At 35.4% G+C, this 11,942-nt stretch overlaps 2 protein-coding genes and 1 pseudogene across 2 annotated transcripts; 1 reads left to right on the forward strand and 2 right to left on the reverse strand.

Moving 5' to 3' along the window:
- Window positions 1-972: 972 nt before the first annotated feature.
- LOC124890422 (serine/threonine receptor-like kinase NFP) lies at window positions 973-4,427 on the reverse strand. The gene is made up of 2 exons (XM_047402267.1): window positions 4,294-4,427; window positions 973-3,531 (listed from the first exon to the last, which is right to left on the reverse strand). The coding sequence occupies exon 2, from the start codon at window positions 3,162-3,164 to the stop codon at window positions 1,323-1,325; it is 1,842 nt and encodes a 613-aa protein (XP_047258223.1). The 5' UTR covers window positions 3,165-3,531; window positions 4,294-4,427; the 3' UTR covers window positions 973-1,322.
- A 27-nt stretch (window positions 4,428-4,454) lies between these two features.
- Window positions 4,455-7,067, reverse strand: LOC107858698 (pentatricopeptide repeat-containing protein At5g66631). The gene has a single exon (XM_016703461.2). It carries the CDS (start codon window positions 6,713-6,715, stop codon window positions 4,754-4,756), a length of 1,962 nt encoding a protein of 653 aa, XP_016558947.2. The 5' UTR covers window positions 6,716-7,067; the 3' UTR covers window positions 4,455-4,753.
- Window positions 7,068-9,559: 2,492 nt separating this feature from the next.
- Window positions 9,560-10,809, forward strand: LOC124890420 (annotated as a pseudogene).
- The last annotated feature ends 1,133 nt before the right edge of the window (window positions 10,810-11,942 follow it).

Raw genomic sequence — 11,942 nt, forward strand, 5'->3', positions numbered from 1 at the left:
GGCACCGTTTGATACGAGGGATAAAGGATAATAATCTCAGGATAAAATATAGGATTACTTTATAGTGCATCTGGTTAGAAGTATCAGTTAGTTCTGAGATTAATTATACTACCATTTGTGCTATAATGATGGGATATGTTCCCATAGTTATGCTGGTATAACTAATTCCATGGGATATATCTCAATGGATGCGATAACTTTGTCTATCTTATTCAAACAACCCGTAAAAGAATTGAAACGCTGAAAATAAAAAAAAATATGTGTTGCCTTAAATATTAACGGTCCTGAATACATTCATGACTACTTCAGAGTCTCCAATCCATGTGCACAATAATACTCGACCAAATTTGAGCATCGCACGATCAAGTAAGAATAGAAGCAAATTCGGGATCTTCAGTCAATGATTTAGAATAAGCAGGATCTTATTATTTTCATGCATTCTTTTTGCATAAATAAACATCATTATTCAAGCCAATAACATTAGGTTTAGTTGAACCTACAAAATCCGTCCTATATTTTTCACTAGCTGAAAATGCCGAGAATAAAGATTAATCTAAAAGGTTTGTCCAGTGTAGATAGAGGTTTCTTGGACGTGACAACTTGGTAATGGAGAAAAAGCATTGCCAGAGCAGCAGTGGTAATGGAACAAGAGCTGGATATAAAATATCAAGAACTATATGTAGATTCACAGCACCATAATAAGCATCATCTTGATTACATCTAAGTTACTTGTGCTTCAATCGAAACTTTGTGTGGCATGCCCAACTAGAACCTGCAAGAATTAAGTGTATGTTTGGCAAACTAACCTCAACCTTGATAAACTAAAGATGGGTTATCTGTGCGTGATGAAGGCCTTTTTCCTTTTTCTTTTTATTACTTGACTAGGTTCGCTTAGTAAGGAAGGAAAGACACAGAAAAAGGTGGAGGTCAAGCTATGGGCACAAGGAGGTAATTACAGATGGATGCACAAAATTAAAGAACTTGCTTACTACAAATTAAAATAAACCTGTACTCATCTGTATCATTTAGATCTCAGATATAAATAACATCGAGTTTGCAATGTGTGAAATGTAGAAATACGGGTCAAATTGCTCTCCACTTATTTCAAAGTTGAGTGGTTGAGTAAAACATCCTACACAAGAATTTACAATAGCAACTGATTTAGCTACAAGAGAAATACAGAGAATAACTGGACACGAGAAGTCGAATTTGCAATAAATTCTGGAGATCAGCTGTTCCTCTTGCTTTTATAATCCAGAATGTGTTGCAAATTTGAGACGAACTGACAAAGTTCTTAGCTATATTTACATTCCATCCGTGAGTCAACGTGCTATTACTGGACTAACAATCTGAACAATCTCCTCAGCTTCACCTGAAGTCCAAGATCTTCCATACATTTCAAAAGATGATTGAGTAAGAAAACATAGGTTGAAGACAATATCTGTCATCCTAGGCCTCTCTGCTGATTGCTCTGATGTGCACGCCGTTGCCAAGGCAGCCAAGTTTAGAGCATCATCCACAGGGTAAAAGCTCAACTTTAGATCCATCCATCCTCTAAACTTCTCCTCTCGGTTATCTTCAGCTTCCAAGATTTCCTTTATTTCTTTGCCCATGATCAGTGTCTCGCCATTATCTTTTGATTCCATTGCTTTCTTCCCTGAAAGCAACTCCAGCAGAACAAGCCCGAAACCAAACACGTCGACTTTCAGCATCATTGAGTTGGTAGAATGTGTGGCTGTAGAGAAACTTGCAACTTTGGCTTTAAACCTTGAATCAAGAAGTATGCTACATGTTCGGATGTCCCCGTGAACTATACTAGGTTGGGTATGTTCATGCAGGTATTGCAAAGCATTTGCAACATCCAAGGCTATCTGTAACCTTTGGCTCCAACCGAGCGATACCACTGAGCCAGAGGCAGATGATGATCTGGGAAACAACCACTGATCCAGTGAGCCATTTTCAGCATATTCATAAACCAAAAAGGAATTCCCATGATCATCTGATGAAACACCCATTAATTTCACCAGATTTGCGTGATGTAGTTTTTGAAGTATCGTCAATTCCTCCGAGGCTTGTTTTCTTTTCTTGACTGCTACAACTTGGTCATTAATTGTAGCCTTATACACCGATCCTCCTATTCTGCTCCTCTCACTGAGGTCGAGAGTTGCCTCCATGATGACCTTCAGGTCATATAATATGGGCTTTCCAATATAGCCAGAAACTCCAGGAAGAAGCTTATCTTGAATGTTCTTATGGTCCATAATTTCACCCTCGGAGGCTTTCTTCATATGAAAAAGATCAGAAGTTTCATGAGTAAATGAGTTACGGGTTAAATTAGCCCTCCTCTTCTCGTCTAGAAGACGCATGTACACCATCAAGCAAAATGAAAAAACTGCAAGCAACCCCATAATACTTAAAACAGTAATGAGGATCCATCCAAGTTTAGATTTTCTACTGCTTGCAGAAGAGGGGTAAGATTGCAAAATAATAGGAAGGTTTACCGGTATCAAGACAGGAAGACATATTGCAGCAGTGAAATTTCTGTAATTGTTGATAGCCAGAATGTCAGCTGCAGATGCTCCAAACATATTGCTTACAGGCAATATATCATCCCAAGGCTGCCAAACATAAGTGACGAGGTACTGAAGTCCCTTTCCAAGATCAGAATGTGCGGGGCATTTACAGAACAAAGGAAAAACAGCTTCTGCACCAACTGTCAAGTTGGTTGGATCTAGTGTTGGATTCATATCTTGCACCACATGATAGTTAGTAAGGTTCTCAAAAGCTCCTATTGAAACCGAATAAAAGCTATCACCTTTCTTGATCTGATAGGTAACATTGGAGAAATAATGAGAACCATTGCAGTAGCACTTAACAGGTACGAGTAAAAGCTGGTCAGGGAATAGCTCGGTATCCTCTGAGGCTAGACCTGTGGCCTTAGCTATACTTAAACGACTGACTTCAAGAAGATCAGAGATACTTCCAACATCAAAATAATATGGCGGACGGGCACGATATGAGACATAAGCATCACAAGAAAAGGAGGAGTTTAACGAGCACGAAAAGTCAGTGTCTGGGCTAGATGTTTGAGCAGTTATGTTCGAGGATGAAAGGATGAGAAAGAGGAAAAAGTTGTAAAACAAGGAGACAAGAGGAACTCCCATTGCTACAAAGCTTAGATAGCAAGGCACCAACTAGAAAGATTATTTGGCAGCTCAAGCAAAAGTGTATTTTAGGAATTTACCTCTTGAGTTTGGAAGGATATAGAATTGGACAATATTTAGGAGGCTTGTCTGTAGCTCTGTCTGCGAGATACCCTTTTGTCTTCTCTGCCTACTCTCATATTTTAAGCAGCTGTCTCTGTCTTTATGCAACAATGCTTTGTAAAATATTCTCAATAAGCAAAAGGAATCATTTATATTTATAATCTTTACTTTCTCCTTGATTATGTCCTCTCAGTTATTTTCTAGGGAAGCTCCAGCTATCAGTTTAATACTAGAACCAAATCCAGACGGCACGGATTCCTTCTTCCTGTCAAAGTTCATAATGTAAACAACTGAGAATAAAAAAGTAGAGATACGGGTGAATTCTAAGAGGTGACTGTCAATAGGAATATGCTTAACACATGCAAGCAAGCTTGTGTCACACTTTGTTACCTTAGGAGAAAGGGGCGTAACAAAGGAGGCAAAATTTGTAATTGTGAGTTTCTTGGAGACGGGCATACTTTGTTATGATGAACAATATTTTTCGAAGGACATTTTCCAGAAAATAAGTCATCTTCTAGGGTTTGATTGCCAGAAACTATATTCCAAGGAAAACATTTTTCACTATAAAGGATGAAAATGATTTCCCCCACCTACCCAATTATCTCAACTATTGAACTTCATATCATTGAATTAATTTAACCAATGCTTAGACATTCTATCAATCTTTAATATTCAAAAATTTAAACAAAACATTATGCTAATATTAGTATACGAACATTTATTTTAAAAAATCGAAAAACATTTTCCACTCTCCAACCAACAATAGAAAACATATCCAGGAAAATGACACCAAACACACCCTCCTTGTTGCTAGTTTTATTGTCTCTTTCATGACCAAGTGAAGTGTTCTCTCTTTGCCAAGATTTCTGCCATACTTGGGAGACAGAGGGCTGCGTAGTTTCAATGACAACAATTTAAGAATCTCTGAAAACCTGTCTTACATGGATATAAAGCCAACGCCTAAGCAAATCCTTAATGAAAATGCAAAAACTATAATTGAAGCCTTAAGAGGCAGAAAAGTGAACACCTATCACGTGTGGACATTGACCCCGGGATGAACTAGCAAAAATCATAGAGCAGATGATGTGATGAACAAACAACAGCTCCACCCTCCAACAAAACATATTTCACGAGTATAGCTTGTTAACGAAGTGCACAGATACCAGATAGAAGCTAAACCCTAGCAAATGAGTGAACTTGCAATATCACCATCTTATATTAGTAAAACAGCTACATTGTTGACAACTAGGACATTTACTCGGATGCCAAGTAAAAGTCGAGTTGACCATTGCAATTTTTAGCAACAATGTTACAAAGATCAACACTTCCATTTCCTATCAACATAATCAAAATGCTACGGACATGTCGTCAGACCTCCTTGATGAGAGTTGACTTCATGATGTTGACCTGAAATATAGAGGAAGCCATTTGCTAATTTGCGGTGAAAAGGCATTTTAGCTCTACATCCCAATCAATGACATAGTCGTTCAACTACAAGTTGATTGGAAACCATTGGAATAAATGCTATAGACTCTTGAAAGATCAATAGAGCTCACTGTGAACATATGTCCAGGTAAAGCAATGGGAAGAGCATCACTTATTTCCTCAGTTTTCTCTTCTACAGAAGCAGCTTCTCGGAGCTTGCCTTCCTTCCAGAGACTCTTGACGAGCAATTGTTTAGTGTTAGCATCAGGCAACAACCCAAAGTTCCTCATGTCTTCAAAAACCCTGAGTGCAAGAGCAGCTCTTCCACATTTACAATAAGCATGAATGAGAACTTTATACATATAAGCATCAGGCTCTATACCGCTCTGCCTGACCATTCCGAAAAGCCTCTGTACAGTTTTTATATCTCCATGAAGAGCAAAATGGTTCATTAGTCCAGAATATGTTTGCAAATCTGGAACAATTCCTAGTAAACTCATTTCTTCGAGAATATGTAAGGCATCCGAATTCATATTACTTTTTACCAAAGTCCTTAGAACAGATGAGTACAGAAGCAACTGACTGCTTTTAGATATTGGACCACAAATCATTTTAATACTTTTGAAAACCCTTAGGGCGGGATCACCATTACGAGAAATACCATAAAAATCAATAATTAACCGGATCGTGCTGAATGACAATTGAATGCCCTCTCTTTCAACCTTAGACAAAAGTTGATCAACCAAGTCTACACATCCATGGCGAGCTAATCTGGTGATCATTCTTGAAACTGTGTATATATCATGAGTGAATCCTGGCTGACAAGCAACCCAGCAGAAGAACTGCCAAGCTGTTTCTGCTGACTTGAAGCTCCTGATCATCTTGCACACCAACCTAGTTGTCCAAACTAATTTTGCATCCTCCAGAGCTGACACCTCCTCAGCACCCCAGCTCTGCAAAGCATTAGCTAAAGAAGCTGGATCTAACCATGGTTTCAGATGAGGTTGATCCACAGCATCAGTGTGGTTACAATCAATCTCTTCATCTTCATCATCACTGTCGTCTTCACTACTGTCCATAGAGTAACCAATCTTCTTAATCCTCCCATCCGGTAACATGTCCCTTAATAATTCATTTGTCTCCACATCATAACCAGCATTCTGCATCTGCTGCAATGACCATAGCATAGCTCGAACAGGCAATATTCCGTCACTCCTCATCTGATCAAGCAAAACTTTGACAACATCCAACTGATTCGAAATAGTGAATGCTTCCACTAGGACAGAATACTGTTTTAATGTACGTTTGATCCTAACATGAGGCAACATATGGTAAAGCTCAATAGCTGAATCCAACTTTCTAGTTCTAACAAGATGCTCAATTATAATAGTGTATGTCCTACAATTCGGAAGTGCCCCTTCTTCAATCATCCTATGGAATACCCTCACAGCATCACTGTCCTTACCCTCCTGAACACATAATCCCATTACAATATTGTAAGACTCAGTACATGGATGTTTTTTAAGGGTTGTCCTCCACTCGTCCCACACACGGACAACCTCATCAAACTCTCTACTAATTGCATACCATCGCATTTGATCCATGTAACTAACACGTGCAGCGTTAACAAACTTCCCCGAGTTAATGGCATTAATAAGGGCATTGAGTTTAGCAGTTTCCCGCGCCTTAGCAAGAATCTTGGCTAATGCATAAAGCGTGTTATGGGTATGCAAGAAATGGGGAATTTTTTTGAGACATTCAATCAAATGGAGAGCTGAATTGGGAGAGGGAGCTGATTGAAGTGACTTGGTTACTACAAAAGAGTCCAAAGAAGGATTCTGGAGATTGGTAATAAGATTATCAGAAGAATTAGACCGAAGAGCGAGTCTTATTGAATCGATAAGTCTCGCTCTTTGGAAGTACACGGCTACCTTATTCACATATTGGGTTCCTAAGAAACGGCGAAAATGCAGAGATAAATAATTAAATGTGTTGTTTGTTTTGTAGAACTGGCTTAAGTACATATAACAAGCTACAAAAAACTGAGCAAGAATGTAAATTTAAAGGGAAAAAAAATCAAACAGTTGGTGTGCAGTCAAAACTTGATGGGACAAAATTTCATGCGACAAAAATATCAAACAGTTGGTGTGCGTGGACAACTCTTCGAGAATTGGCAGAAACAAAAGACTCCGCCGTGGTTAGATCAACAAAGAGGAAGATTCCCGGTGAGTTTTCTTTGACTTTATTAACTGCGATTGCTTCTTCGAAGTATCAGGTCTTAATAAATTTTGCCGTACGAAATTATTAAGATTTTAAGTAACAAAAAAATGGCCAACGAAAAAAATAGTGTTCCCTCCCTTTCTTATTTGCTTTATTTGCGGTGCGCACACCTTCTAGTATATTTTTTATTTCTATAAAATTAAAAGTAATTTTATCAATATCTTTTTAATTAAATTTTATTTATTTTTAAATCAATATTTATTACATTTATTGAATAAGAATATAATACAAAGATTTTAATCAAATTATTTTTTAAAAATAAAAAAAAGCAATTAAAAAATATATAAATATAAGGAGCAAATAAAAAAAATTAGAGAGAGTAATAATAATAAGACAAAGCACAAGGCCAACAAGTTCGATAGTACACCTTACATCCCAAAACATAAGTTCAATGATGAAAATTGTGCTACAAATTATATCTAGTGAATTTTATATCAAGACATAAGTTACAAGTTATACATACTTAGCTTATGACCTAAGATACAGATTATAAGCTATACTTAATTACTTATTACTTACTCAGCTTACGCCCTAAGATACAAGTTATATTTGTTAAATTTATGCTTTAAGAATAAATTATTCTTATGAAAAAGGGTCAAAAATATTATCGCACTATCTGAATGAAGTAAAAATATTCTTCGTTAATTTTTTTGACTCAAAAATATCTCTCTCTAACAGAATGACTCCAAGCATACCACATGGACCCAAAAAAAAAAAAGATCACATGGTCAGTCAATGTAAAAATCACCTCATTTATCAGCCTTTTTTGGTTCATTTAAAACCCGATCATCAAACTTGATTTTCTTGTCCAATTCGAATAGTCGTCCTCTGCTTTAGTGCACCAGGCTACCTTTCTTGAATCATGTATATATTAAATTCTCTATTTCATTTCTAAGTGTTGATGCTTACTTTGATGAGATTTCATAGTTCAAAAGAGCTTGATTTGTTTTGGAGGTTTCCTCTACTTCACAAGACCATAACTTAATTGAATTAAGGACACTGCCCATTTCATTTCTAAGGATACTAGTTACTTTAAAAAGAGAAATTTATGAAATTTTATTGGACTTTACTGTAAATGTGAATAGAGACATTGAATCAATATTTGTTATTAAAGTCGATTGCTCTCAGTAATGTTAGTTTTTAAAGAGCTACAAGGGCAAAAACATCATACTCTTTTTACTCTTTTGTATAAATGAAAACTTTGGTTATTACTATTTTGTTTTATTTGAGGATATTTTCGTCAACAACACCAATAGTAAGGGTATTTTGGTAACTAAAACCTCCAATCAATGACACTTTACCGTGTCTTTTGCCTCTACTGTTTTGCTTTCCTAAAATCTTCTTTCATCTCCATTTTCTCTGTTTTTCCTTTTCTCCACTGTATTCCCGACGCACCTTGAAACCAAAACACAAGCTTCAAGCAAAATTCATGTTCTTAATCTCAATTTTCATTAGTCCATCATGATTTATTTTTGGTAAGTGCATCTTTGATGGTGGAGCAAGTTTTCATTTGATGTTTGTTATATATATGATACATGATGCTAACTATTTCAAGCCTTAATCCTTTTATTTCAAATCTGTTATTATTATTGTTCTATTATACAAATTAATTAATTCAAGTTTTAATCTATTTTCTCTAGATCTGTAATTAATATTGTTATGGTACTAACTAATTCAATTATCCTTTGGATATCTTCTTAGTGTTGTTCTGTGATACTAATTAGTTAAAGTTTTGATCTTTTTATATTAGGATCTGTAATTAGCTTTGTTTTTGATAACTTAAATGAAAGTTAAACCTCTGTAATTGTTGTTGTTTTATGATAGGGCTATTTCTTTTCCTAAAGGTAACAATAGTTTTTAGGGCTAATTTTTTGGTTTAATCATTTTTTTTTATTGATGAATAAAGTGAGAGGAGTCAAAGAAGTTGAAGCTATATTCGTATTGGAGGAGCTTATGTGCATTCCGTGTCCGAAAACCACTCAATTTGAAAGGTTTTTTATTTTTTAAAATTTTTACGATTACTTTCTTGTTCAGAGAAAAAAAGGAATTAACCCTTTTTCATGTTTGTCGTCGTTAGGCGGTGTAGTTATAGAAAAGCTGAGTTTGATTATGTAGAGAGTTTGTTTAGTAGATTTCCACCAGTTCACTGCAGATAACTTGTAGACGTGTAAATGTAGTAAGTGGTGTTTTTGCATCAGTAATATGGAAATCTGAATAGTTGGAGATGAAAAACAATTGTCTTGGTGTTAATGGTTCTTTTTCACTGTACTAAAGAAGGATGATTTCCAAATTGTTTTGTTCCTTTTTACTGAGTAAATATCTCAAAGTTTATTTTGAAAGTTAGATGTCCAACAATATCTGCTTCGGATTAATGCAACAAACTAATATTCAGACCATTCTTACAATGCATTTTTTTCAAGTAGTAAAAATGTGTCATTAAGTTACTATCACATTTCGACTGAAGATATACGGATATAGAATGTCACTGTGGGCAAAGCACACGACAACTATAGAGCAATTTTTTGAACGTCCAGAAAGTCTTGAATGCGTGAGACGGATGAGAGTATTTGGTAAACACAAATGGCTACATGGCTAATGAAGTCACTGAAATGAAAGGCTACCTTCTTAAGTATCCTATTGAAATTGATCGAACAGGAAAAGTTAAGTTGCTTCATGGTAAGTTTTTTCTCCTCATTCTAAGCTTGTGTGGGGATATTGTTCTATCCTTCCCCTTTTAACAGATATAGACTATGAAACAGTAACTTGTTTAGATAATGCATTACAGCTGAGTTTCTGGAGCTCACTAATAACATAGTTTTTAAGTCTTAACTATGTAAATATCACTGTCATGTGTTTAGAATGTTTGTCTTCCGTTATAATTCATAACAAACTCTAAATAGTATATAGAGACTTAACTGGATGAAACTACATAATAGAGTACATATGATATTTATCTAGGAATGCATTTTTTGTCTGACTGCAACAGAACATATCAATGGCATATACATAGTCTTCTTGGTCTTTTTTTTCTTGTCTGACTGCGGCAACAAAACTGTCCTCATTAATTCTGAAACAGGCCCTTCTAGATGTGTACACAATTGAATGAGAAATAGGAAAACTTGATGGTATAAAAGTTGTCATTGGTGGTGATCTAGCTTATGAGAGAACAGTTTGTTCAGTTGCTCACTTGCTTGCGAAGTACCAAGATGTGAAAATTTACTTTGTATCCCCTGATGTGGTTAAAATGAAGGTATGAGAAAAGATGAAATTTTGATTGTCTTAAGCTGGTAATTAGCATTACCTCTCATTCAATTTAATAAACTTTTGTTCTTTAAACTCAAATGTAATTACACAGTATTATTTTTATTTGATAATAGACGAATTGTTACGGATTCATTTTAGGATGACATCAAGGATAATTTGACATCAATGGGGGTTCATTGGGAAGAAAGTGATGATTTGTTGGAGGTCGCTTCTAAATGTGATGTGGTATATCAAACTTCATATTCAAAGAGAAAAATTTGGAGAGAGGGTTGATTTGTATGAAGAGTCTCGAGGGAAGTATATCGTGGATCTGAGTGTCTTAAATGATATACAGAAACATGCAGTAATGATGCATCATTTGCCAAGACTTGATTACGTTAAATTATGTTATATAGTTAGGTATGTGATTCCTTTTCTTCTTATACCGCAATTATGCTCTTTAAATTCCTTTAATGATTCTCTGTAGATTACTGTCAATGTGGATGGGGATCTAAGGGTTGCTTATTTCAGACAAGCTAAGAATGGTCTTTACATTTGGATGGATTTTTTGAACCTTCTACTCCTTGGCTGGTGACAGATGCAAACTTTCTATATCTGGAATATTGCGGAACATGCTTGTTATCCATTTGAGTATAGATTCTAAGCCCGTTGTAGAATTCAAGAGTTTTATCAACAAAGTTTTCAATCTTAATCCAATTTTAGCCATCAATTGCTATATCCCTACTCTATAAAACTGCTCCAAATAACCAGCATCCTACTGAGACAATCAAGATTAGAACATTTGACCAAATCAGTAACCTATAAAAAGTAAGTTGAAAACAAGAAATATGTGTAGATCATTGCACTTACCCAACTAAGTATTTTAAGCCTTCAACTTAGCTTGAAAGTGTGTGCGAAGCCCTTAAGGTTTGTGTTATTTTATCTCTTGGAATCTATCTATTCCCTTATTCACGTTAATTTCTTTTGTTACCTACTTAGCTAAGTAGTGGAACTATGTATGCATGTGTTTATTCAGTGTTAAGTATATAATTTGTGCATATATGCTTTGAAACTATTACTATATCTTTATGTGTTTTATATATAAAAATATAGTTCACGATACTTCAGGCTGAAACGTCAATCCCTAAACGAATGAATATTAAAATAGAAGTTACATAGTAAAGTTCTTTATCCCTGAGAATGAAACGATAATAGTTAAGTTGCAATTTCGTAAGATCTGAAATATTATGTGCTCCACTATTAGTCGTTTCCTATATCTTTCACTTTGTTAGTTTCTCTTATCATTCGATATTTTTGTCCTTCATTTAATCTTCATTACTGCTCTTGTTTAGGGGTCAGATTGTCTCTAAGATGTATTCTGTTTATCATGATCTTTCGTGTTTGTTTTTGGTGTGCATGAGTCTTGCTTTTGTTCAATTGCTTATTTGTACATACTTTGGTAAGTATAGCGAGGGTCCAGTTTTCTAAAATTCTCCCAAACTTCTTACTTCTTAATAGGTTGTTGATCTCTCAACTTCTGAAGTTTCAACCTTTTATGATGCCAAGGTAATTGGTTTGAACTTGCAAACTAATGCATTTTTGAATAAATTTTTTCAGCATGATAAATGAGATATTTTTATCAGGTATGTGATTTGAGCTACCAAGCTGCATTACCTGAAGTTCTAGAGATTCTGAAGTCTGCATGTGAGACGCATGGATTGCCACTAG

The sequence above is a fragment of the Capsicum annuum genome, unplaced genomic scaffold (genome assembly GCF_002878395.1).
Source record: "Capsicum annuum cultivar UCD-10X-F1 unplaced genomic scaffold, UCD10Xv1.1 ctg1715, whole genome shotgun sequence".
Classification (NCBI taxonomy): Eukaryota; Viridiplantae; Streptophyta; class Magnoliopsida; order Solanales; family Solanaceae; genus Capsicum; species Capsicum annuum.